Here is a 24,104-nt window from a genome sequence, read left to right as displayed (position 1 = left end):
TAATTAAGTAACTAGGATTAACTTTAAACTATAAACGTTTAGAAAAAAAATGATGTTGCTCGTAAGTAAACAATGGTGTCGCTTGAAATTTTCCTACTACATGTTACATATGATACATTGATTTTAGTGGTGTCGGGTGACCCGTTCGTCACAATGTGGCCCCGTCACTACCAAGCAGTTTGGTTTCTCATTTTCCAAAAAGGTAGTTTGCGGTTTGGGTACCAACCAGACCAATGAAAGCGTTTTACAATAACTGTTGCTCTTGAAGTTGTTGACACCAATTTTGTCTTGGTTATTTATTTTTCTATCAGATTAGACATTCATTATTATACAAAGAATATAATGTTAATTCAGCAGCAGAAAGTGCAATTTATTGATTAGAAAAAGACAGCAGGTTGTTCCTACATGCCACACCAGATCATGTGTTCCATAACAAGAGAAAACATAGATACTAAAAAAGATAAATGGACAAGTTCCAAGGGCTTCATTCTTATCAACACTTGAAAGCTTAGTTAAGGACTTGATACATTGCATTGAAGTGGTATTGAGGTTTTGGTTGGTTGTTATGGAGGTGAGAATGGTGGTGGTGGTTGTGGTTGTGGTGGTGGTGATCCATCATGCCATGCCCGTTCTCCGATGCTTTTGTGGAAGTCTCCGGCCACCCCTTAGATGGGTTTCGTGTTATCTCGAGCAACGACTCCCTAACATGGTCGGCTTGCACCATTTCACTGTCTTTCCTCTGTTACACCAAACACAAAAAGTTAGTATGTTCTTAACTGTCACTTCTTTTTTTGTATAATTATCTACATTTCGTTTTGTGGGTCCTATTTAGTGGTACGTAATGGGACCCATATAATAAGATTGTACTTTGTTTTGTGTGTCCTTATCCTCGTCGTGGAACGGGACCCACAAAATAAGATAACAAATAGGGATATCACCTCAACTTTGAAGACATTTAAAACCAAACATCTGAAGCTAGTAACATTGACATTAGTCACTTCAAGTCCAAGAGAGTTAAAGGCTTCCATTAACCTCACGAACCCGCCTGGTTTGTGCTCGCGAAAAACTTTCACAAAAAATTCATTTCCATCTAATGAAGCGACTTCCACTTGCGGCTACACAAACACGAATATAGAAAATATGTTAAAGAATATTTTTAGTTGATTCCATAAATGTTAACACAAGAGTTTTACCTCCATTTGTTGTCCTTTTTCACTAGCACCATCAACGTCCGGGTTATGTTTGGTGACTTCATTGTTACCAATGACTGAATAAGCTTCGGGTTGAGGCCCGTTCATGAACATCCCATGACCTTGGCTATATCTACGCTTTTGTTTACTTCCATTGCCATGCATCACTTCTTGCTCAACAATGGTGCTCTCGTTATTCGTAGTATCCTCGTCATCTGAGTTCTCTTCCAACTCATTTTGGAGGTCTTCTACTTGCCTCTTTAACTCCATCACATACTCGATCGCGTCCTTTAGAATCGAAGCTCTATCTAACTACAAATTGGGAAACAAAGAGTAGGCATGGGTCATATTAATTGGACTATGATTAACATCAAAATCAAGCTCACGGTTGGCATTTAACCTATTTTCAATTGTGTTAGTTGGGTTGATTGTATTTTTATTTGAATATGTAAAATCAAAACATTTAACTCAAAAGGCTGCTGGTCAAAGGATGAGAGTTCTAAATGTCTAGAAAGTAGAGGTGGCAATTTTCGAAAATAATCAGGTTTTATTGCCATAGCTAACTTCTTTAATAAAGTTCTATGCTCAAGTTGATCGACCAGTTTAATCGAATGACTCATGTTCGGGTATTTCACCCATACAACCCACCATTTTGTTTAATTAAATAGGTCGGCACACTACAGTGATTTATTAAACTGGTTGACCCGCTAACCCCTTTATGACCAACGTAACCATTTTTTTTTACAACCCACCAACCAATTACATGTCTACAACTTGACATGTTTGACGTATTTAGATAAATGTGTTAAACGAGTTGTGTGTAGGTTGCACAATTTTAAGTGTGTGGGTTAGGGTTTATGTTTTTAAAATGAATAAATATATGGGTCGTGTTCGGATCATCAGGGAAACATTTCAACCCACGGACCCAAAACCTGCCAATCCAACATGAATAACATACAAGTCGTAAAAAGCCAATTTTCAATATTTGTAAACCTATTGATGTGTTATATGCCAATATTTAAATATATAATTCTAATAATATATGTGTTCTATAATAAAGCTTTTAACATTAACTATTTATAATACCTTGAAACAATTAGTAAAAAGTGTATGATAATTAACCCGGACCCATTTTGGTTGAACTTGAAAAAGGATGAAAATGACTAGTTTGAGCTTACCTTTGTGATTTTCGGTACTAGAGAGCGAAGCGTGTAGAGTCGATCATTAAGCTTCTTTCGTCTTCTACGCTCCGCTATGAGGTTCTTGGATTGTGGTTTGCCATTCCTACGACGACATTTAGGATCATCATCATCATCGTTTTGATCACTACAGTCAGAGACAGAGTCCGAACGGTTTACATCATTCCCTTGCTTCTTTGAATTATTCTCTAAGGGATCCATGAGATGCCCCTTATTGTTGCTATCACTCATCATTTGGCCTTGCAACGCCATATCTATCTCGTGGTCAAACCCGCCATTGTCCTCCAAACTAGGATCAAAAGGGTCGTCATGGTTCATCATCATAGGCTCCCTCGTGCCTTCCAAGAACATGTTCTTCGCGCTTCTGTTTTCACCATAGTTAAAGTGTTGTAAGAAGTTCATTGGATGCATATGGTTATCAGAGATATTGTGTGGTGACAGATTCAGGTTTTCCAAAATGGTCGCCGGGGAAATTGGTGGCTGGAAATTGTTACATGGATCCTTGTGATCATCCAACACTTGAGCTATGTAATCCTTTGATTCACCGTCTTCTAAACCATCCATGTTTACCGAGAAGCTTGATGCCACATTGTTGCTTGTGTTTAACATAGAATGTTGTTCGAGTGACTTGCTAAACACATCGGTCACAAAAGCGACTATGCTTTGGTCTTCAGCTATCTGCAAACAAACAAATCTATAATGTAAAAACGCGAAAGTTCATAATTGTGATATATCATTTTGATGCTTTGGTCATGCAAGAAACATTACTTGTTTCGATACGAAGAGTTCTACAAGCCCAATTGAAACAGGAATCAAAGCTTTCGTTCCTAGATTTTCCTGCAAAAAGGAATGGGTTATAATATCAAAGATTTTCAAAATAATAAGATACAAATTTAAGATGGGTATTTACCTCACAAAAATTTGAATCGGAGCTATTGGAAAAGTTGAGCCATCTTGGTTGGTTAGATATCATGGTTTGTCCATAAATTCTGTATGTTATAAAACTTTTGATTATATATTGTGAGAGTGTAAAATACAATATTTCTTAACATGCGATTTGTACACGAGAAAATTATAATGTGCGTAATTATTTTAATAACATGCATGATTAGAGTTCACCTCATGCGTGATTTTTTATTTTGTTCATGCGTGATTACGTGTTTTTGTTCATGGGTGATTAGAGTTTGATTTTTATAACATGCGTGATTTAATATAATAACAATCGCACGTTAAAGAGTATTATACGTTAACCTACCCCCATATATATATATTAGAGTAAATTACAAGTTTTGTCATTTATGTTAACACCATTTTTCAGGCGGTGTCCTTTAGCACTAAACTTGACGAGTTTTTTACTTAATGTTTAAAATCCTGCACGTTATTTAGCTCTAACCCAGTTAGATTTTTTAGTTAAATTAGAGTACATAAGGGTATTTTAATCTTTTTACCTATTTATTTAATATTATCTAAAAAAATAGAGCAAATTATTTTTAAAAATTATATATACATAGCTTTCTCTCTCTATTACTCTCTCTGTCTCTACCACTACCACCTCCCACCACCACCACCATCAACCGCCAATCCACCACCATCATCAACCCACACCACCACCTACCTAACCCACCATCACAACCACCCCTTCACCCACCGCCCCAAGCTGGGTATAACAAATATTGTTTTCTATTTATCTTTAGAAAGATATCATGCGTATTGTCTAACAGAACCTCCATGTCCCAATGTATAAACTCAATGAGAATATCAGTTAGTGAAGGACCATGATATATTTTTAGTATCGAGGATCAGTATTCCAAGACCAACACATGATTGTTTTACGATTAAATCAAAGTCTTCATAAATCAGAATGGAGTGCTAAATTTATGTAAGTCAATGCAGAAGCGAACACGCCTCAAATCCCAACTAAATAATTCAGCGTAACGCAATAACACCCCTTTAAAATTGTAATTTGCATTAGAATGTGACAAATAAAAGATCAAATTTTCATTAAATTGTAAAAACTCCTAAATATCAAAACAAATAAATATAAAATATATTTATATTTTAATAAACTCTTTGCTTAGACAAGTGAGTTTTAAACGTACTGTTTTCATTTGCCTTTTTTGCAGTTAATAAAATATAAATGTGTAAATATATTGCAAGAAAGAAAAGAAGGTTAACCCAGAGTCAAAAGGCATGGAAGGTGGTAAAAGAGAAAGAAGGTGACAAGCATCAGTGGTTGGGTGATGAAATGCCACATCTTTGCATTGAAACAACAGTTGTTGATCATGTTCTCCACCATTTCCGTTCATATGCCTTACATTACTCCCAGAACAGCAGCAATCCACCCATTCAATCACCCTGTCAAATCACATCATGAAAAAAAATAAATAAAAAAAGAATCCCCATGAACAAACGAGCCTTGTAATACAATTTTTGAAGAGCTAAAAGAACAGAAGTAGTGAGAGAGAAGCATAGATGATATAACCGTCTTGCATATCATATTCAAATCAATCAATATATGACTATGTGTTTTTGTATGATTCTTAACATATTAATTGGTTCTGAAACCAGACTATGTGGTTTTGTATGTTTTTTTAACATATTAATTGGTTCTGAAACGAGACTATGTGTTTTTGTATGGTTCTTAACATATTAATTGGTTCAGAAACAAAACTAACATGTCATGTACCTTTGATCTTTACACGGTTTCCAAAACACACAGTAATCCCAACTCTCTGGGCCTACTATTGATCTTAGCCTTTCCATCATCTCTTGTATCACCTCCATCTTCCACTATATCCAGAATAATACTCAATGAGAGAAAGGTTGATAGTGTAAGTTGGTCTATCCAGGACTATTTAGCTAAAAAAAATAAAATAATAAAAAATAAAACCCTGAACTTTTAACAATATTGTAATCTTTATGTTATTCACATACCAAAAAATAAACTTTATAACACAAAACTGAAAAAGTTGAGATATCATATGTGCTTATTTACTTGCCTTTATCAACTAAATTTATAAATCATAATATCAACATTTCTGTCTTATTAGAAAACCCTAATTTTTCAGTTTTGTTTCATACAACATATTCATGTCATTTCTGTGTGTAGAAGCCAAGAATAGTACGAATCTTATGAATCTTCACTTGTAAATCACATATTTAAGTGGTTCATCTACTTCATTCAAACATTTCAAGAAACCATATATAAATAGTTTGTAAATGAAAAACGCTAAAGTTAACAATAAGCTATATAAATCTTTGCATGTTAAAAAAAGTATCAAGTGTTTTATCTACATTCATTCCTAAGTTTTAGAAGCCGTCTATGAACACTTTTTTAAGAAATTATCCTTGAAGTTTTCAAGATAACGCACCAGATTTCGACCAAAATCAACTCATTTTGATCATAAATTCCAGAAAATAACGTACCTACCACTTGCATAGCTTGTATGATAACTTTAATGTTGTTATGATCTTCTTTTGACTAGAACAAATGCAGAGAAATTATAAGAAAATCTAAATGATGGAAAAAACACGTACAACCACTAAAAGCAAGTTATATCTTCTTTTTTGACAGCAATGGTTAACAACTAGAGATACCTACCTCATGTTGTTCATTATCTTCACATATCTAATGATCTCATGAACATTTGAAGCAAAAGAAGGATCGGAAATTAGGCGATCGAATGAGGATTTTTCGCTTTTTTAAAGATGTATATAGATGAAAGTAGGGTTTCAATTATATATGGAGATTTTATTGTGGGTAGGTGAAGTGTAGCTGATGCATGAGAGAGAGATCAAGAAACTAAGTTCTTGTGTACTTGGAGAAATATGTGCTGTTAGGATGGGGGCAGCCCAGATTGCATGACCTAAGATGGCGTATAAATTACCTTAACTACTTTTAATCTTTTTTTCTTTTTCGAATTGTTTGTATCAGCAATTAACTACTACCCATAGAGGCTAATAATCGAGATATTACATTTTGAGAAACACCTTTTTTTCATACCTTAATACCCCTAAACTACTGAATGATAAAAATAGAATAGCATCTTTAGTGTTTTTATTTTTCAATTTCAACTTCACCCTTTATATGTAAATAATATATATCTTTAAATAATTTTCAACTTCACCGTTTATATGTAAATTATATATATATATATATATATATATATATATATATATATATATATATAGGGAGCCGCTAGAATGAAAACCACTCCGAGTTGTAAGAACCGCGAGAACTACACCCCACGGGTGGGCGTTCACCATGATTTTTTTTTTACAACTAGATGTGTGTATTATAAACATAGCCGTAAAAAAATTTAAACGCCGCGGCCGAAGGGGTAGTTTTTTACACCACAAGTTTGGTGAAAAATAAAAAGAAAAAAGAAAAAAAATTAAAAACACCAAACTTGTGGTGTAAAAAACTACCCCCTCGGCCGCGGCGTTTAAAATTTTTTTTTACGGCTGTGTTTATAATACACACATCTAGTTGTAAAAAAATCATGGTGAACGCCCACCCGTGGGGTGTAGTTCTCGCGATTCTTACAACTCGAGGTGGTTCTCATTCTAGCAGCCCCTATATATATATATCTATACTACTATAAAAAGCATATCTGAAGGATAGGATGGTAATTGAACAATGTACTTAAAACACCCTCAACGCACAATGTACAACACTTAAAGTACCAAGAAACACAACATAATTTACCCTTGAACTGAATCATTTTCAGCCGTCCATTTCTTTTAGTTTTTCACACGGATTGTGATCTGGACAGCTGATATTCAGCTCACCCGGATCAAGGGTTTTACTTTCATTCTTTTGACTCTCACAAAACTTCATCAACCTTCTCTCTCTCTTCTCTCTCTCTCTGGCGACTCATGAACAGATCTGTGAGGATTTCACCAGATCTAGGGTTCTACTTTCATTCGATTTCAAATCCATGACCCCAACCTGTGACGGTGTGGTGTGCAGTGTTAAAATCCGCCGATTAGGGTTCCGGCAGTGGGATTCTTGAGCAGATTTGTGGCAAATGAGACGAGCATCTGGCGGTAGATGGTGATTGAGGTAGGTTTCGACAACCCGCTTCTGATTTATCGGCTGCGTGTACGTTTTCTGACAAGGAAGGTAATTCTAGCAACCTTTTTTTCTTATTTTTGTAGGTTTCGACAACCCGCTTCTGTTATTTTTAAATTTCTGAGACCCATTAGAGATATAACATAAACCAAGCCAACCCATTCATAAGTAATATGAGTTGACCTTGGCGCTTATAATGTTCAGTGCATAAAAACCCTCTATAACTGTTGTATTATTATTGAAACGATGTAATTTGGACAGAATGTGTTACTCAGCTTGCCCAATCTGTCACACCCCCAAAATCCCACCTGCGGAGTACTACCGCTTGGAGGCGTGACTGACCAGGATCCAGCCACCAATCATACTGAACAAGCATATAAGTAATTATAAAAATTTAACCAATACGAATGGTGTTTCAAAACAAATAAGTTTAAGTTGCAAGCGGAAGCATAAGTTTAAAGTTATAACATAAGTTCAAAAGTTTCAAGTTTAACATAGCACGTAGCAATCCGTGTCCCACAACGATCCTCCTCCATGCGAGCTCCAGTTGAGTACCTATGGTCCTGCAAAGCATGTAGTAACGAGTCAACAACTAGTTGAGTGAGTTCACGGTTGGGTGTTCGTTTTAGTTGTTTCGAAAACAGTTTACTTTAACTGGCATCCTGCCGTGGGGGTTACCCCATAGTTTAAAAACGTGACATGTTCATTTCCAGTTACTCTGGCACTCCAGCCGTGGGGGCTACCCCATGATAGTTATCAGGCATTTCGGCCGTGGGGGCTACCCCATGCGTACACTAGACTCGTTACCATATCGACTGCTGACTGTAGTCATGTTTATGTGCCCTGAAAAACATCAATGTCTATCATCATTGACGTGCCCCAGATCCATTAGTTCACGCCCGTCCTCTGCGGCACGGTGTGAGGCTTGTCAGACCTAAATAGCGCTATCTAACTAATGACCCGCTCGCCATTGGCCCGGCGATTAGTCGATACAAAAAGGAGGGACTTCGTGATAGAGTTTTAGTCTAGTACGTTTATCCGTCCATCCGGACGAGGAATCACATTCCTGAACCACTGACGTCCTACCCAAGGAGGACGAGGAATCCACGTTCCTTAACCCCGTTCCCAACCCAGGGAATCCCATGCTTTGTAGAGGGTGTGAACTCACCTTGGTTTGCTCGGCAGTTAATCACAGAAGATCAATCAAGTCGCAAGTAGTCAATAACGTCCTAACACGGATATCACTTATAATCAGATTCAACCCAAGCAGTGCACGTACAAGTAGCAGTTACGGCATATAGTTCCTATCATGGCAGTTTAACAACAGTGCACAGTATCACATTTGGCCCACAAGTTCTACCTAAGCCCAATACACGTATTAATCAGTTAACACAGAAGTCCACAAGGCCGGCCCACCAACTTAGGCCCATAAGTGTGGTCTCGAGTCGCAACCGGACTCGCAGGCATGGTCTCGAGTCATGTTGTGTGTGCTGATCTCAGGTGGTTGCGAGTCGCAACCGGTGTCGCAACCATGGTTTCGGTTCATCATGCTAAGGTCTCGAGTCGCAACAGGACTCGTAACCTGTGGTCTCGGCTTGTCCTGTTATGGTTGCGAGTCGCAACCGCGTGGTCTCGAGTCATCACGCTGTGGTTGCGAGTCGCAACTGGGTGATTGCGAGTCGTAAGCTGTCGTTTTCATGTTCACGTGTTGATGCAGATGTAGTCAGCCAAATGGTACAATGTAATCAGGCCCTAAATCAGGAAATAACCAATAGAATTCCACTAACATTTTTCCTAATCAGGCTATTAGTCAAAGGTGGATCAAAATCACAAGGGTTTTCAATCGTCAACTATCATTCAAAGTGTTCTTCATACATTCAAATCCATATTCAACAAGTTCATAACATATTAATCACTTATTCAACCAAAACTATGAACAAGCATCAAAACACTTAACATAACACACAACTCGGTTTTCATATGTGTCCGATTTTCATGCCAAGTGCAACCCGATTTTATGTATCATCAAGATCTAGTAGTTTAAACTCTATTTAACCCAAGATATCATAACCCATGCATATAGTTTCATCTTTTGCCAACAAATGGTTATTTCATCAAACAAGCTTCTTGATAAACAATCCTCTCATATAAAAGAACAACTTAACCATCAAACTCAAACACTAAGCCTAACATGAATCATCAACATTCATACATCACAAATCACAACAAAAATCAACCATAAACATTAAAAACACTAACCGGTTAATGGGTTTCGAGGGTGTGTGTGTAAAGCTTCCAACCGGGTGTGTGTGTGAGCCGATCCAAGTCCAAATCCGAGAATGATGAAGTGTTTGTGTTCTAGAGTTTAAGTGAGAGAAGTAGGAGAGTGTGTGTGTTGTAATGTTCAACAAAGTGGTAACAAATAACTAAGGGTAGTTTATATAGGCTAGTTCAAGTGGTGCACCCTTAATGGGTTTCGGCTAAGGGTTTTCGGCCCAATGGCCCAACCGGCCAAAGGCCCGAACCGGCCTAATGGTTACGGTTCACTCGAGACCACATGGTCTCGAGTCGGGTTCTCGCTGTCTCGTGTCGGGTTCTCGGTTCACATATAACACATACATACATATATATATACCAATGCACACATAACAAAGCATATAAAAGTTCACGCTATCATTAAGTTCAATTGGTTAACTAATCACGTAACGTACAAGCAAGTCACATCACGACACAACGAAAGGTTCTAGATTTCGAGTTGTCACATGAATCATTTTCAGCCGTCCATTTCTTTTAGTTTTTCACACGGATTGTGATCTGGACAGCTGATATTCAGCTCACCCGGATCAAGGGTTTTACTTTCATTCTTTTGACTCTCACAAAACTTCATCAACCTTCTCTCTCTCTTCTCTCTCTCTCTGGCGACTCATGAACAGATCTGTGAGGATTTCACCAGATCTAGGGTTCTACTTTCATTCGATTTCAAATCCATGACCCCAACCTGTGACGGTGTGGTGTGCAGTGTTAAAATCCGCCGATTAGGGTTCCGGCAGTGGGATTCTTGAGCAGATTTGTGGCAAATGAGACGAGCATCTGGCGGTAGATGGTGATTGAGGTAGGTTTCGACAACCCGCTTCTGATTTATCGGCTGCGTGTACGTTTTCTGACAAGGAAGGTAATTCTAGCAACCTTTTTTTCTTATTTTTGTAGGTTTCGACAACCCGCTTCTGTTATTTTTAAATTTCTGAGACCCATTAGAGATATAACATAAACCAAGCCAACCCATTCATAAGTAATATGAGTTGACCTTGGCGCTTATAATGTTCAGTGCATAAAAACCCTCTATAACTGTTGTATTATTATTGAAACGATGTAATTTGGACAGAATGTGTTACTCAGCTTGCCCATATTACAACCTTGACTCATACAGTTGTCAGTCACATCTTTTTGGTCATTAAGATTTGATTATTATATGTTACAGGTGCTTCTTCTGCTAAGAATGTCCAGTTGACTAGAGTGTATGATTTGGTAGCTGTGCTGACCCATAAAGGCAGAAGTGCAGATTCAGGCCATTATGTTGCTTGGGTAAAGCAAGAAATGGTCAGTACTTGTTGTCTATCTGCTATCACTCTATATCATCTTGTTTATACTAATTTGCTTTACTCTCATTGAATAATTGATATCAATATAGGAAAATGGGTTCAGTTCGATGACGATAATCCGATCCCACAAAGGGAAGAAGATATAACAAAACTTTCTGGAGGAGGTATGTATAAAAATTGGGTGAAAACCACTTAATAGCAACCAAGTTTCACTATTGTACCACTAAAGTCACTCATATTTTTTCGGCTACAAAAACCACTTTCAATGCCGTTTTAGTATTGTGAATTTTCTCTTATAATTGGTTAAAAATGAATGACCTAAACTGAATGATTATGAAACTTGGTTTGATAAAAACCATTAATTAGTAACCAAGTTCCACAGATATGTCACTCATTTTAGCCCGTTATGAAAATTTTTACTACATTTGAACGATATTGGTTTATTTTTTAATTAACTGGATTATTACTATTGGCCGTGGGATTACTGGTTTATCAGGGGTGTTAAACGGGTCGTGTTCGTGGGTTGACGAGCTTGGGTGGCAGGTCCAACCCAAATAAGACACGTCACAAAAACCTGAAATTTGGGTTGGCATGCGCAGCCGCAACGGCGTGGCGATTCTTTGAGCCGTGGGCTAATTAATCTTAATATATCTAGACGTAAGTGCGCCACTACTACCAAAATTTGAATTACTTTTGTTATTTGACCCATACATAATCAACCCATTTTATGATATTCGTGCAGCCAAGAAGGTAGACTTGACTGATGTGGGCATTGTCGGCGGTTTGTCTATTGGGGTCGAAGAGAAGCATAAAGGACTTCCAAATTCTCTGTACATGGGTCGAGCTATTGGCACTGGATCTGGGCTCGGTAAGTCCACTGGTTTCACTACTTCGGCAACAACAGATGCCACATATGCAAATATACGAATTGTGAATTTCTTTAGCATACTGAATTCATTAACTGTAGGTGGTTACGTTTTGGGAGGGAGAAGTTGTTGATACAAAGAATTATGCATTCTTCACCAACAAATGGAAAGCAACGTATGTATTTTCTCTACTCCGAACATTTTAGCTATAAACTTCTTTGTTTCCGGTTCCACTTTTTTTTTTTTTTTTGACAACAAAAAACATGTTACTTTGGATTTTGATGTCAAATGGATTACTTCTGAAATTAAATAATAAAAAATGATCAAACTTTGACAGGTCAGAAGTTGACATAGATCACTGGACAAAATTTTCATCTTTTTCACCTCTTTTAGTAAGTCCACTAAATACATCACTGATAATGAGTTTTTTTAGATATTTAGTTTTATGCTTATAATCTCTTCTTATCAGAGTCAAGTTGAAGTTGATGGTGGGAAGTCATTGGACCTAAGCAACTATCAATACATATTTATGGTAATTTTTGCGTATTCCTCGTTTGCCTATTTGCTGTCTGTTCAGTGTATTTCCAGCTAACCAAATGTGTCAAAATAAATTTGTGAGTAAAATGCCATTTTCGTCCCTGAGGTTTGGCTACTTTTTGCGACTTTTGTCCAAAGGTTTGTTTTTTCCAAAACGTTTGAAAACGTGTCATTTCATCTGGCTCGTTAAATCCATCCATGTTTTAACGTTAAGTCAACGGTATTTTCGTCTTTTAAACCTTTTTTGTGATGATTAAAGGGTTTGGGTTGGGAGAAAGTCAACAGAGGTGGATCTTTATTTCTTATAGTGTTCTTATTTTAATAAAATAATGTCCAAAAAGACGGAAATACCCCTCCTTTAACGGAGAAAAATTGATGGAGTTAACGAGTAAGATGAAAATGGCAAGATTTCAAACCTTTTGGACTCAAATGCGGAAAAACAAACCTTTGGATGAAAGTCGCAAAAGTAACCAAACCTCAGGGATGAAAATGACATTTTACTCTAAATTTATTAAAGAAAGAAACATATTATATTTGGTCAAAAGTTGTACAACGTGTTGGCATACAACCTTCTTATCGCACGCCAAAATTTGAACTAATACTGAATTAATACATAATTTTTGATCAATATGATATAATACACTAGCTACTTATTATAAAAAGAATTAGACAAAAGTGTATCGAGTTAACAAGACCCGTATCCATCCAGCCCACCCATATATTTTGGAGATGAATGCACGCCTCAACCTCACACAATCCTAAGACATGAGTAAGTAGTGTGTGTGTCAATATGTGATAATTTTGATCCTTTTACTTATAAATATGATCATTTGGGTTATGATTTCTCTTTAACAGGGTTAAATCGGTAAATTAAAAAAAAATGTTAGCTAAAACAAAAGGTTGTCCAATTATGAATTATTCTATTGTAAAACTATACTATTGGTGATTTTCCCTTATAGATGATCAACTTTGGGTTCAACCCAACTCCACACAGATACTCATTTTGACCAATTATCTAATAAGTCTGACCCATCCATTTTGACACATTTACATGAGTCCTTTGATTATCGAAAGAAGTGATTCTAAGATAGTAATATGTATGGTTTCATGGAACAGCCAAATATTCTGGTTTGGGGATCTCAACTACAGGTTATACTTGGAAAATGATTTAGCTAGGGAGCTAATAAAAAAGCAAGATTGGAGTGCCCTTCAAGAGTTTGATCAGCTAAGGCAGGAACTCAGAGATGGTGGATGCCGTTCATGGGACAGGTGTGACAGGATCTTATGGTATGGAAAAGGAGTAAAACAACATTCTTATTTCCGTAGTGAGAGCAAGTTCTCCCACCATTAGGCCCGTATCGGCTCTTTTGTCTACACAAATTGAACTCATCAAGTCTGAGGTACCAAATACATTTTCCTCTAAACAAATAGTAAGCAATGTTTCAACCTCATGTTCTAGCATTTTCAAAACCTAAATTAATTATTACTTTGTTATTTGTTAATAAAATATCTCAGGAACAAGAAAGAGGTAAGGGGGAGGCTTCATCTACATTGCATTCACTAATGTCCAAAGAGTAAGAAGCACTATCATCAAACAAAAAATGTCCTAGAACAAACAAAAGGCTATGATGCTGAGTTCATTGGATAAGATAAACTCTTAGTGACTAAACATTATTAAGTTTTAGTTTCCATGATTCTTTTATTGATTAGCTTTGTTTTGGTTCCAACAATGAAACAATGAAACTGAAAACTATGCTAAAATGTTAGATTATACTATTTTTGTGTCCGTGTCAAACAAGCGACTCGTATCAGTCAACAACAGAGATCTAAACCAAAAGGTGAACCATGATGGTAACGAAACAAATGCGATGAATGCAGCAAGCGCATGATTGGAAGTAGGAAGATATATATAGAAACAGATTATATAAGCAACATACATGATGAAGGGTTGTTTATCCATTGTGTTTACAAAAACAATTCCTCTTGTACTGAATGGGTTGGGTTATTTATTTGTGGTCTTATAGTTAACAACTTAACAAATTCAAGCATAGTGGTATGCCCATTTATTTGGGCTGGGAACCAATGTAGAATGACCAATTATAGATTGGCTTTGGTTACATGATCATAAATGGACCCACAAGGAGTCAAAAGACCACATACACGGAACATCCGTAGTCTTTGTTTCTATCTTTTTTTTAGAAAAAAATATTATGCATGCATATATAATAAATAGTTTTATTAAACTTTATTATTCAACTCAAAATAAAACAATTTTTTTAAAATATATACTGACTGGAAAGCTTAAATCTATGTCTCACTCGGCCATTAAAACTATTTCTGGTTTAATCAAACATCTTTTGTATCATTTTCTTTATTTTACTTTTGATATTGAAACAAATTATAACTTAGAGAATAAAAAAAGAAAATAGAAATAGTAAGCAATATATCACACGAGGATTGATAAACAAACAGAAAACGTGTACTGCGTCATGAATTGTAACCCCGCCATTTTTGAAGCTTAACCGGAAATTTAGATTTTAGTTATGACCTAACTGAACTGAACCTTATCATGCACACTCTTAGAATTACTAACAAGTGTTGTGTTTTCCTTTGCATCGCGAATTTGGTTTTGGTTATGGCTCAAAACCGAACCGCCCCGTACATAGCCCTAAACTCACCAACCTAAGTGATATGTTTCCCGCCGCATCGCGCGGGTAAACAACTAGTATGTATATATATGTATATATATATATACATATATATATACATATATATATACATATATATATATATACATATATATATATATCTTTAAATAATTTAATTTTCTTTTAATTTGATTTTCCTCAAACAACTTGTATTCCTTTAAAAAAACAAGCGGGTGTGTTTATTTTGTTCTCGACCTTCTGATATGATTTATATTGAAAACAGAGTTGTATGATTTTTTGGTATAGTATACATGTACTGTGACGAACCTAACCGATATTCGTATTGGATATTATTGGAACCGGTACTAGTATTCATTTTTTAGCGTTTTCGGTCGATGTTGAACACGTGTCTATATTATTTTGGGCACATCATGTCTTTATTTATTTTATATGGTTTTTGATCACCGCTTTAATTATTTTTTCTCTTTTGCTTGGTATATCGAATACTGGTACTGAAACAAACCAAAATAATATACTCCGAACCAAATTCTTGTTGAATATATATACAACGATTAAATATAGTAATTCATATATATTTCTTATCACTTTGTCATTTTATTATATAATTATTATATATTTTTAATTTTGACTATATTTTGTTTTTCTATTCTAATATTCGTATGTGTGTGCGCATATATATATATATATATATATATATATATATATATATATATATATATATATATATATATATATATATATATATATATAGGAGAAAGATCCGTTAGGAATCACCTTTTATTGCGAGAACCGCGAGAAACAGTGTGAACACAAACAGTAATACCTAAAAAAATCTAAAAAACACCCAAAATTTTTTTTTTTACTATTTTTTTTGGAAAAATCTCTATATTTCGTTTATAATAAAGGAAATTTTTCAAAAAAAAAATCGAGTCACAGTTATCCATGCACATGTGCATTTGTATCATTTCTTTGACAAATTCCGTAATTCATTACAAATATTAGACAATTGCACTTTCATTTACACTACCACGTGTAATACACTACTTTTTACGTTAACAAAATAAGAAATGCACATGTGCATCTATATGTATCAACATGAAATAAGATGTGTTGGTACACTACTTTCTCTTTCATCTATCATTCCATCCATAATACACAAACATGCACATGTGCATTTTTGTCATTTGTTTGACAAATTCCATAATTCATTACAAATATTAGACAATTCCACTTTCATTTACCCTACCATGTGTAATACAATACTTTTTACATTACCGAAATGCACATGTGCATCTGTATGTATCAACATGAAATAAGGTGTTTTGGTACACTACTTTGAATACATTTTCCCTTTCATCTATCATACCATCCATAATACACTACCATTACCTCCAATCATCCATAATACAATACCATTACCTCATACCATCCATAATCCAATACCATTACAAATATTTTCACTTTATTACATGTATGTAAACACCATTTATACCATCCAATCAACATATTACATCATAAATTGACAACTATAACCAAACCATCAACCACAAGATATAACCAACCAAAAAACATGTATATGGGCCTACTTCTCTATTCAAAATCACAAACTTTTTGTACCAAAACACGTTATATCATGGTTATACCTAATGATGCACATGTGCATTTTGAATATTGGTAATGTAAAAAGTAGTGTATTACAAACGGTATTGTAAATTAAAGTGTAATTGTCTATTCCTGATAACGTATTACCGAATTTGTCGAAGTAATGATACATATGCACATGTGCATGGATAACTGTTACTCGAAAAAAAAAGTGTTTTTTTTGTAACGAAATATAGCGATTTTTTTTTAAATATAGTTTTTTTGATTTTCTTTAGATTTTATTTTGTGTTCACATTGGTTCTCGCAATAAGCGTGGTTCTCGCATGAACCTTACCCTAAGGTTCATGCGAGAACCGCCTTTGTTGCGAGAACCAATATGAACACAACCAAAAATAACAAAAAAAAACCTAAACTCCACCCCTACACCCCCCCCCCTAAAAAAAAAAAAAAAAAAAAAAAAAAAAAAAAAAAAAAAAACCTAAACCCCCTCCCCTACCCCCCCCCCCCACCAAAAAAAACTAACCCCCCCCCCCCCCAACCCCCACCCAAGCTAAAATGCTAAAAACTAAACCCCCAAAAACCCTAAAAAATCTAAAAAAAAAACACAATTTTTTTTTAATATTTTTTACATTAAAATCGCTACTTTTAGTAGCCAAAAAAAATGTTTAATGACAAACTGGAACACCCCAAAAATGTTTAATATAAAAATAAGTGAAAATAAACAAAGAACTTAACATAGTTAATAAAATATGGCAAAATGGTAGTTAAGTTATGGGGAAAATTTAAATTTAAACACACATTCAAAGTGGGAGGGTTCAATGTGTAAATAGTAAAATGAAAGAGTTTACTAATCAACAAAAAATCAAAAACACCCACATTCAGGGGAAGAACAAGGAAACCCTTGTTTGCATATTTCCATCAAATTACTAGAAATCTCAAGGAGAATCTAAAGCATGAATCCTTATTTTTGAGTATCTAACCTCAATTATTGAAGTGGTAAGTTTAATTTTTCTGAAATTATGATTTGTAGGATGAGGGTTACAACCCAATCTCGAATTCTTGTAACAAAATGTGAGAAATCTGAGTTAGGATTTCTTTCTAGGATAAGAATCATGTTTGATTTTAGGTGAATAGAAAGATATTTTAGTATGAGACCAATTTATGAATATGTGTTATAAATAGGATGATTAAAATAAATATAGGATAAAGGAATGATATGAACTTGATTGATTGTTGACGGGTTATGAGGCGAACTAGTAGGAATTGTACTTAGAAAGTTTATATGTAGTGTCCTACAAATGCGAAACCCGCCAAGTGCTCGATAAAATGCCTAAAAGAACATATTTATGAAATTCGGAAGAAATTATGATAAAGTTGCCATATGCTAAACTAGGAAAATAATGAAATGATATTTGAATGAACTAAAAGATGGAACGAATATGTTAATGTAGGCGTGAGGGAGGAAAGCTCAAGTGCTAGGAAATGGAGAACGCGCAAGATCGAGGTATGTTATTATGCATACTAAATTCTACTAGTAAATTGTTGTTTGTGCTAAAACCATAATCATGATAGTTTGTAATAGTTAAATAGTAAATGGTTTGATCCGTGATGGACAAATTTCATGAATCGTAGATTTATAAATATAAATGCTTTATGGCCGGTTCTTTATGGGAGAACCGGGTAATGAAAAGATAAGTATGAAAGGGAATGAATTTGTTAGTCCCAGACGAACCGAATGAAAGTTACGTTATGGATAATATTATCCGTTACTAACGGATAAGTTATGAATGAATGAAATCAACTCGATCCGTCACTCATGGGTTTGAGTGTATGTAATTGATTGAATGTGATGTATTCGTTCGTTATAAACGAACCGAATGAAGGTTATGTACGAATGAAAATGCCCGTCTCAACGGGATAAGAATGGCATGTTATATCTAAATTTTGAGGTAGTATGTTTTGACCCGTTTTGTAACAGCCCGTGCTTTCAAAAGTCAAAGTCAAGATTGAAGTCAAAGGAGGAAAAGATTGCTAATTGCGATCTGTCACTCCTTGTTCAACTACTGTTTTGACTTCTTTGACTGTAGTTAGTCTATTTTATATTTTCGTTGGTTGTATTATGTGGAGTACTTATTAAAATCGAAGTAATCGAATGTTTATCGCTACGAAACGCTTTACGACTGTGAATAATAGGAAGTAACAATGCGATAAAGTCAATTAATCAATAATCGAGCTAATCAAATCATCATTGAACTCGAAACTCGAATTATGAAATCTTGGTATTATTATACGTGTGTGTGTGCCTTATGTGTTACTTGTGCGTGTTTACCTTACGTTATATATGGTGATCAATCGAATCGAAACTCGAAGCTCAATCAACTCAATCGAAATCGAATTATCATAATTGGTGGAGAAGAGACAGGGCAAGATATAGATGCTTGCACGTTAGATATAGTAGCTGGGATTAAAAAAGTAATTTGTATAGGAAACTCTATCGTACTCGCATCGTCCTCAATCGAAATCGAAATATAAAAAATCCTCGCACCGAACACTCGAATCAGGCAGCTGAACGATCAGGCTCCCAGCCGGTCGAACAGCCAGCCGATCGGACTGCTGTCCGATCGGACAGGCTGTCCGATCGAGCTGCCTGGCCGATCGGCCAGCCCTTTCCTCATTTGGCATTATATAAATACCCCTGTCATTGTCATCCTTACCACTTTTGGAAACCTCTGACCGACTAGCTCGTGCTCTCATCCTTTTTCTCAGTTTTCTCTCGATTTCGGTAAGATTTCATCCTAAATCTAGTAGTCTCTTGATCTACACGCACTCCTACACCTTTCTACCTTTCAAATCTTAACTTTTAACCGTGAAATCATCAAGATTCAAGTGTTCTAGGATGATGTCATCATGGTGTTCTTGAAGAACTTCATGTTTTGGCCTCAATCCACCAAGAATAACTTGGATCTAGCCGATTTCCACATAAACAAACAAAGATCTGTAATAGATCTAAACATATACACGGTGAAAAGGATTAAAAGAAGGTTTTACAACTTTCTTTCAACTCTTTTACACTCAATGCCTTCAAACCGATAGAAACGAAGCTTGTACCGACTTACTGATCATCCTAGTAGTTGTGCGGTTCAAGATTCAGATTCTATCCACGAGGTTCACCGATTTCGGGTTAAACGTTAAACTCCATTCCGAATAGTTCACCCGCCGGACTTGGGTGATTCCTGTCCGATCAGGAGAAACAAGTAAGAACGAGGGTCCTATGATTCAACTCGTGGTTAAAACATCTTGATATAACGACAGACAATCAGAACAGCCAAGTGTTAGACGAACAGGCCGACCAGGTCAGGATGCTGACCGATCGGACTGCTGTCCGAACGGACAGCCAGCCGATCGGACAGTCAGCCGATCGACCGGCCAGCCGATCGGCTACCACATGGCCCCACACTTGAACAATTCAATGAAGTGGAGTATTGAACGAACTGCTGTTCGATCGGACTACCGTCCGATTGGATTACTCTTCGGATCATGAGATACTATGCTTCAACACTTAATCGATTTTCAACATGTTCAACGCCCTTGGAGTGCCACCCGATCGCACAGCTGTCCGATCAGGTGACACCCTGCTAAGAACTTGATTGCTGATGTGCCTAACCGATCGGGTAGCCGGCCGATCGAACGACCGTTCGATCGATCGACCTGAAAGGTAAGGATACTTTAATGTTTTCAAATACTGCAACAAAAACCTCAAAAGGTTAAACCATCATACACAAACACATCCTACTCAAAGGAAGAAACAATCCACTTTAACAACCATCCGATCGACCTACCAGCCGACCGGATAGCTGTACGAGCGGAGAGTCAACCGAACGGTCAGCCGTCCGATCGGACTACCGTCCGATCTACTAGTTGTCCGACCCTCCAACACTTGTTTCCGTTTTAAGCATTGCTTATCATTATGCTATCGAACTATTCAGGCTAACCTTACTCTTAAGCGCTCCCTTCAATCCATCAATCGCTGTGAGTATACTCGAACCCTTTTTGCTTTAGCACTTTTGGGTGTTACATACGTTACTTATTCTAAATCACAATCGAACACACTACGCAATTACTTTAAACGCAAACCGTTACCGCATGTATTACGTGACTAAATGAATGCTTGTTGTTATGTTTACACGTGGAATGCTGTCTACCTGCCTTAACGACGATAGTACTATAGTTTGGACTTAGCACCCGTTCACACGGGGGTTGTTAAGGATAATTACTTGCATGGATTGCGGTGGTAATCATGTATTGGGAACTGCCTCGGGCAGTCAACCCACAGTCATTGGTATCGATAGATCCATGTCGATAATTAACATGCTTCGTTTTCCTCTGTGTGCGTGCTGGTTATGCGTAAACGATTTCGAACTCTATATGCTATATCAAACTTGTATGCTCACCTTTACATTTTATGTATTGACTTTATTTTAACGTATGTGGCAGGTGTTTAAGATGCTTATCTGCTAGGAAGGCGAGGCTACAATAAAAGTCTAGAGCATAGTTGTCTGTAGATCTTGCAGTATGAGTCTCTAGACATAGATAAACAATATTTATATTTAAATCTGAGTTGCCGGAACAGAATATTTGCCTGGATTTTATCTGTAATAATTTGTTTGCTATTTGAGGTACGGTATGGGATGTATTATATAAATTGAATAGGAATGATAATTGTTATGGAAACTTCTGGACAATCTGTTTCGCTCAGTGCCATGCCCCGATGATTCCGCTATCGGTTGGGGTGTGACAGATTGGTATCAGAGCCATAACTATAGGGAATTAGGCTAGACTCGACCTAGTCCGGGTCGATGTCTAAGAGACCTAGACTATAGTTAGGTAGCAACAGACCAAGTTTACGTGCTATATCCTGCTATTCCTCGCTTACTCTACACTGTCACTGCGCTCGAATTTTCAAATAGAGATAAGCGATTAAGTCGAGATTAGGTGTGAAAACTGCAAACTCTCGACTAAGTTGCTCGAACAATGCTGTTCTAACAACTTATCAATGATTTCTTCATTATTCTTTTTAATAAGGAACGCTTGTTTAACAAGGAGAATTATACCAAATCAGAAGTGAAATCCATATTTTGATGAATAATCTCCTCTATTTTGCTAAAAACAAGGAAGAAGTTGCTAAGCCAGGGGTGAAACCCTAACCTTGACAACTTGTTCCGACTTTTATTTATCTCACCAAAGCCTCAACGGACTCCAACGACCTGAACTCACGAGTATGACCTAGGGAATGCGTGGTGAATGCCCAAGAATCGAGGCAGAAACACGATCCCGAAAGTCGAAATGTGACGACAAGCCCTTGAGAATAGTCGAATCGCTTTGGGTAGTCGATGTCTAATAGCCGCAGACAATATATTTCTCGATTTTATGCGTTTCGATTCCGAGCCCACAACTGTTGACTCTGATAATTCGTCGATTTTATGTGCTTTATGTATATTTACCTGTTTATGTGCTTTAAACTTTTAAGAATTATTCGATTTTTGCATTCACTTCGATCGACACACACGACTCGCATTGTTCTTCTATCTCAAAACGATAACAAGTCGCTACAATATGGACGACATTATGTTATGATATACGCTTATACACTACCACTCGACGCGCTATACGATTATACTATACTACTTGATATGCTATACGCGACCGCTATATACGAACGACACGCGAGCTTTGAATGATAGGTTTCTATATTCTGACTGACTCTGTGATTACATGCCTACGTGCTTCTGTGACTCTGTGCCCTATGTGCTTATGCGCTTCTGTGATTATGTGAATCTGTTTATTTTGTGCGTATGTGTTATGTGATTATGCGTGTTACTGAGCTTTAGATAGAACTAGACGCGTGAGGTGAGATTCGATTACGTTGTGTTGAGTCCTGTGACGATGTCTGATGCAGACAATGTCGTCTGGATCCTGACACCTACTTACTCGCCAAGAAAAGAGGGACAAACGACTTGCTGCTATCATCGCCAAACAAGTGGCGAAAGCTGTGAGCGATGTCTATGAGAACGTCAGCAAATCGTCTGAGGAGTCGAGAATCGAAGCTCCTAAAGATGCTACCAAGACTGCTTTCAGTTTCAAACAGTTCAAGGCATGCGGACCAAAGGAATTTACCGGAGAAGATGGCCCTACAGCTATGTTTCAATGGTTTGATTCTGTCGAAGTCACTCTGCGCCAAAGCGGCTGTCCAGAAAATCTCCGTACCCTAAATGCAACCGGCGTCTTCCAGTCCCGAGCTCTAGACTGGTGGACGGCCGAACGAAACAAACGCGGGAATGATGCAGCTTATGAGCTGACTTGGGAAGAACTGAAAGCCATTATGATGGACGAATTCTGCCCTCCCCATGAACGCCAAAAGCTGGAGGATGAGTTTTGAAACATCAAGCAGAAAGATGGAGACAACGCTTCCTTGACTGCTCGCTTTAAGCAGCTCAGCATTATCTGTCCCGATCAAGTCAAGACGCTCGAGATAGCAATCAAGAAGTACATTAGAGCTCTACCCGACTGTGTTGCCGATTTTGTTCACGCCGCAAAGACATCATCGATTGGAGAAACTTACTTGCTTGCCGCCGAGATCAACGACAAGCGGGTAAAATCTGGTTTCTGGGATAAGCCTTCCAAGTCTCTGCATCAAGCTACTACACCAACCGCCGACACTGCCACTGCTCAACCATCCAAGTCATCACGCCGCAAGAAGAAGCACAACAACAGCAGCTCCGGCAACAAGAACTGTGCTGTCACTACCACTGCTGCTCCTCTGCAAGCCGTACCGGCTCAGCAACAGTCTCACCATCGACCAGCACCAGTGACTTATGCACCGCCAGCAAAGCGTGCATACACAGGTCCTCGCCCGCTTTGCCCGACATGCTCATATCATCATCCGGCGGGTCTCGCCTGTCGTTTATGCGCTCATTGCAATCTGTACGGTCATTTCACTACCAACTGTCGCTATGGTCCCCGTAACACCGCAGCTCCTGCCACTGCTCATCAAGCTCTACTCCCAGCCCCGCAACGCCAACACGCAGCTCAAGCACCCGCGATCAATGCTCGAGTCTGCTTTGCATATGGTGATCCTAACCACTTTGCAAACATGTGCCCAAACAGGGTTGTGAAGCAAGAACCACAACAGCAACACCAGTAGCAGCGGCCTCAGCAGCAGCAACAAGCAGCACGCGCCAGAACCTTCAACATCAATGTTCGTCAAGCCCAGGCTGACAACAACGTGGTTAATGGTACGTTCCTTATAAATGGTATTTATGCATCGTGTTTGTTTGATACTGGAGCCGATAACTGCTTTGTGTCGTTTGA

General features: G+C 37.2%; 2 protein-coding genes across 4 annotated transcripts; one reads left to right on the top strand and one right to left on the bottom strand.

The window, feature by feature from the left end:
• Positions 1-340: 340 nt before the first annotated feature.
• On the bottom strand, positions 341-6,164 carry LOC110929297 (transcription factor ABORTED MICROSPORES). Of its 3 annotated transcripts, none has more exons than XM_022172428.1 (10): positions 5,991-6,164; positions 5,820-5,870; positions 5,076-5,179; positions 4,565-4,744; positions 3,300-3,378; positions 3,158-3,226; positions 2,369-3,067; positions 1,194-1,502; positions 939-1,115; positions 341-739 (listed from the first exon to the last, which is right to left on the bottom strand). In XM_022172428.1, the coding sequence occupies exons 2-10, from the start codon at positions 5,826-5,828 to the stop codon at positions 509-511; spliced, it is 1,857 nt and encodes a 618-aa protein (XP_022028120.1). In that variant the 5' UTR covers positions 5,829-5,870; positions 5,991-6,164; the 3' UTR covers positions 341-508. The 3 variants fall into 3 exon arrangements, with proteins under 3 accessions (XP_022028120.1, XP_022028121.1, XP_022028122.1); XM_022172429.2 differs by having other exon boundaries at positions 5,816-5,870; positions 5,991-6,148; XM_022172430.2 differs by lacking the exon at positions 5,820-5,870 and having other exon boundaries at positions 5,991-6,142.
• Positions 6,165-6,260: 96 nt separating this feature from the next.
• On the top strand, positions 6,261-14,241 carry LOC110931728 (ubiquitin carboxyl-terminal hydrolase 6-like). The gene is made up of 10 exons (XM_022175111.2): positions 6,261-6,265; positions 7,459-7,514; positions 10,942-11,064; positions 11,152-11,226; positions 11,805-11,930; positions 12,030-12,103; positions 12,266-12,320; positions 12,398-12,460; positions 13,582-13,865; positions 13,981-14,241. The coding sequence occupies exons 1-6, from the start codon at positions 6,261-6,263 to the stop codon at positions 12,059-12,061; spliced, it is 417 nt and encodes a 138-aa protein (XP_022030803.1). The 3' UTR covers positions 12,062-12,103; positions 12,266-12,320; positions 12,398-12,460; positions 13,582-13,865; positions 13,981-14,241.
• The last annotated feature ends 9,863 nt before the right edge of the window (positions 14,242-24,104 follow it).

Source organism: Helianthus annuus, chromosome 4 (assembly GCF_002127325.2).
Source record: "Helianthus annuus cultivar XRQ/B chromosome 4, HanXRQr2.0-SUNRISE, whole genome shotgun sequence".
Lineage (NCBI taxonomy): Eukaryota > Viridiplantae > Streptophyta > Magnoliopsida > Asterales > Asteraceae > Helianthus > Helianthus annuus.
This window is presented reverse-complemented; position numbering and strand designations above follow the sequence as displayed.

Coding starts and splice junctions, on each gene's coding strand:
- LOC110929297 (XM_022172428.1), bottom strand. Junction 3,379..4,564: donor TCCATGCCTTTTGACTCTGG/GTTAACCTTCTT, acceptor TATAACATACAG/AATTTATGGACAAACCATGA. Junction 740..938: donor TAAATGTCTTCAAAGTTGAG/GTGATATCCCTA, acceptor TTGGTGTAACAG/AGGAAAGACAGTGAAATGGT.
- LOC110931728 (XM_022175111.2), top strand. Junction 11,227..11,804: donor AACAAAACTTTCTGGAGGAG/GTATGTATAAAA, acceptor ATATTCGTGCAG/CCAAGAAGGTAGACTTGACT. Junction 11,931..12,029: donor TGGCACTGGATCTGGGCTCG/GTAAGTCCACTG, acceptor CATTAACTGTAG/GTGGTTACGTTTTGGGAGGG.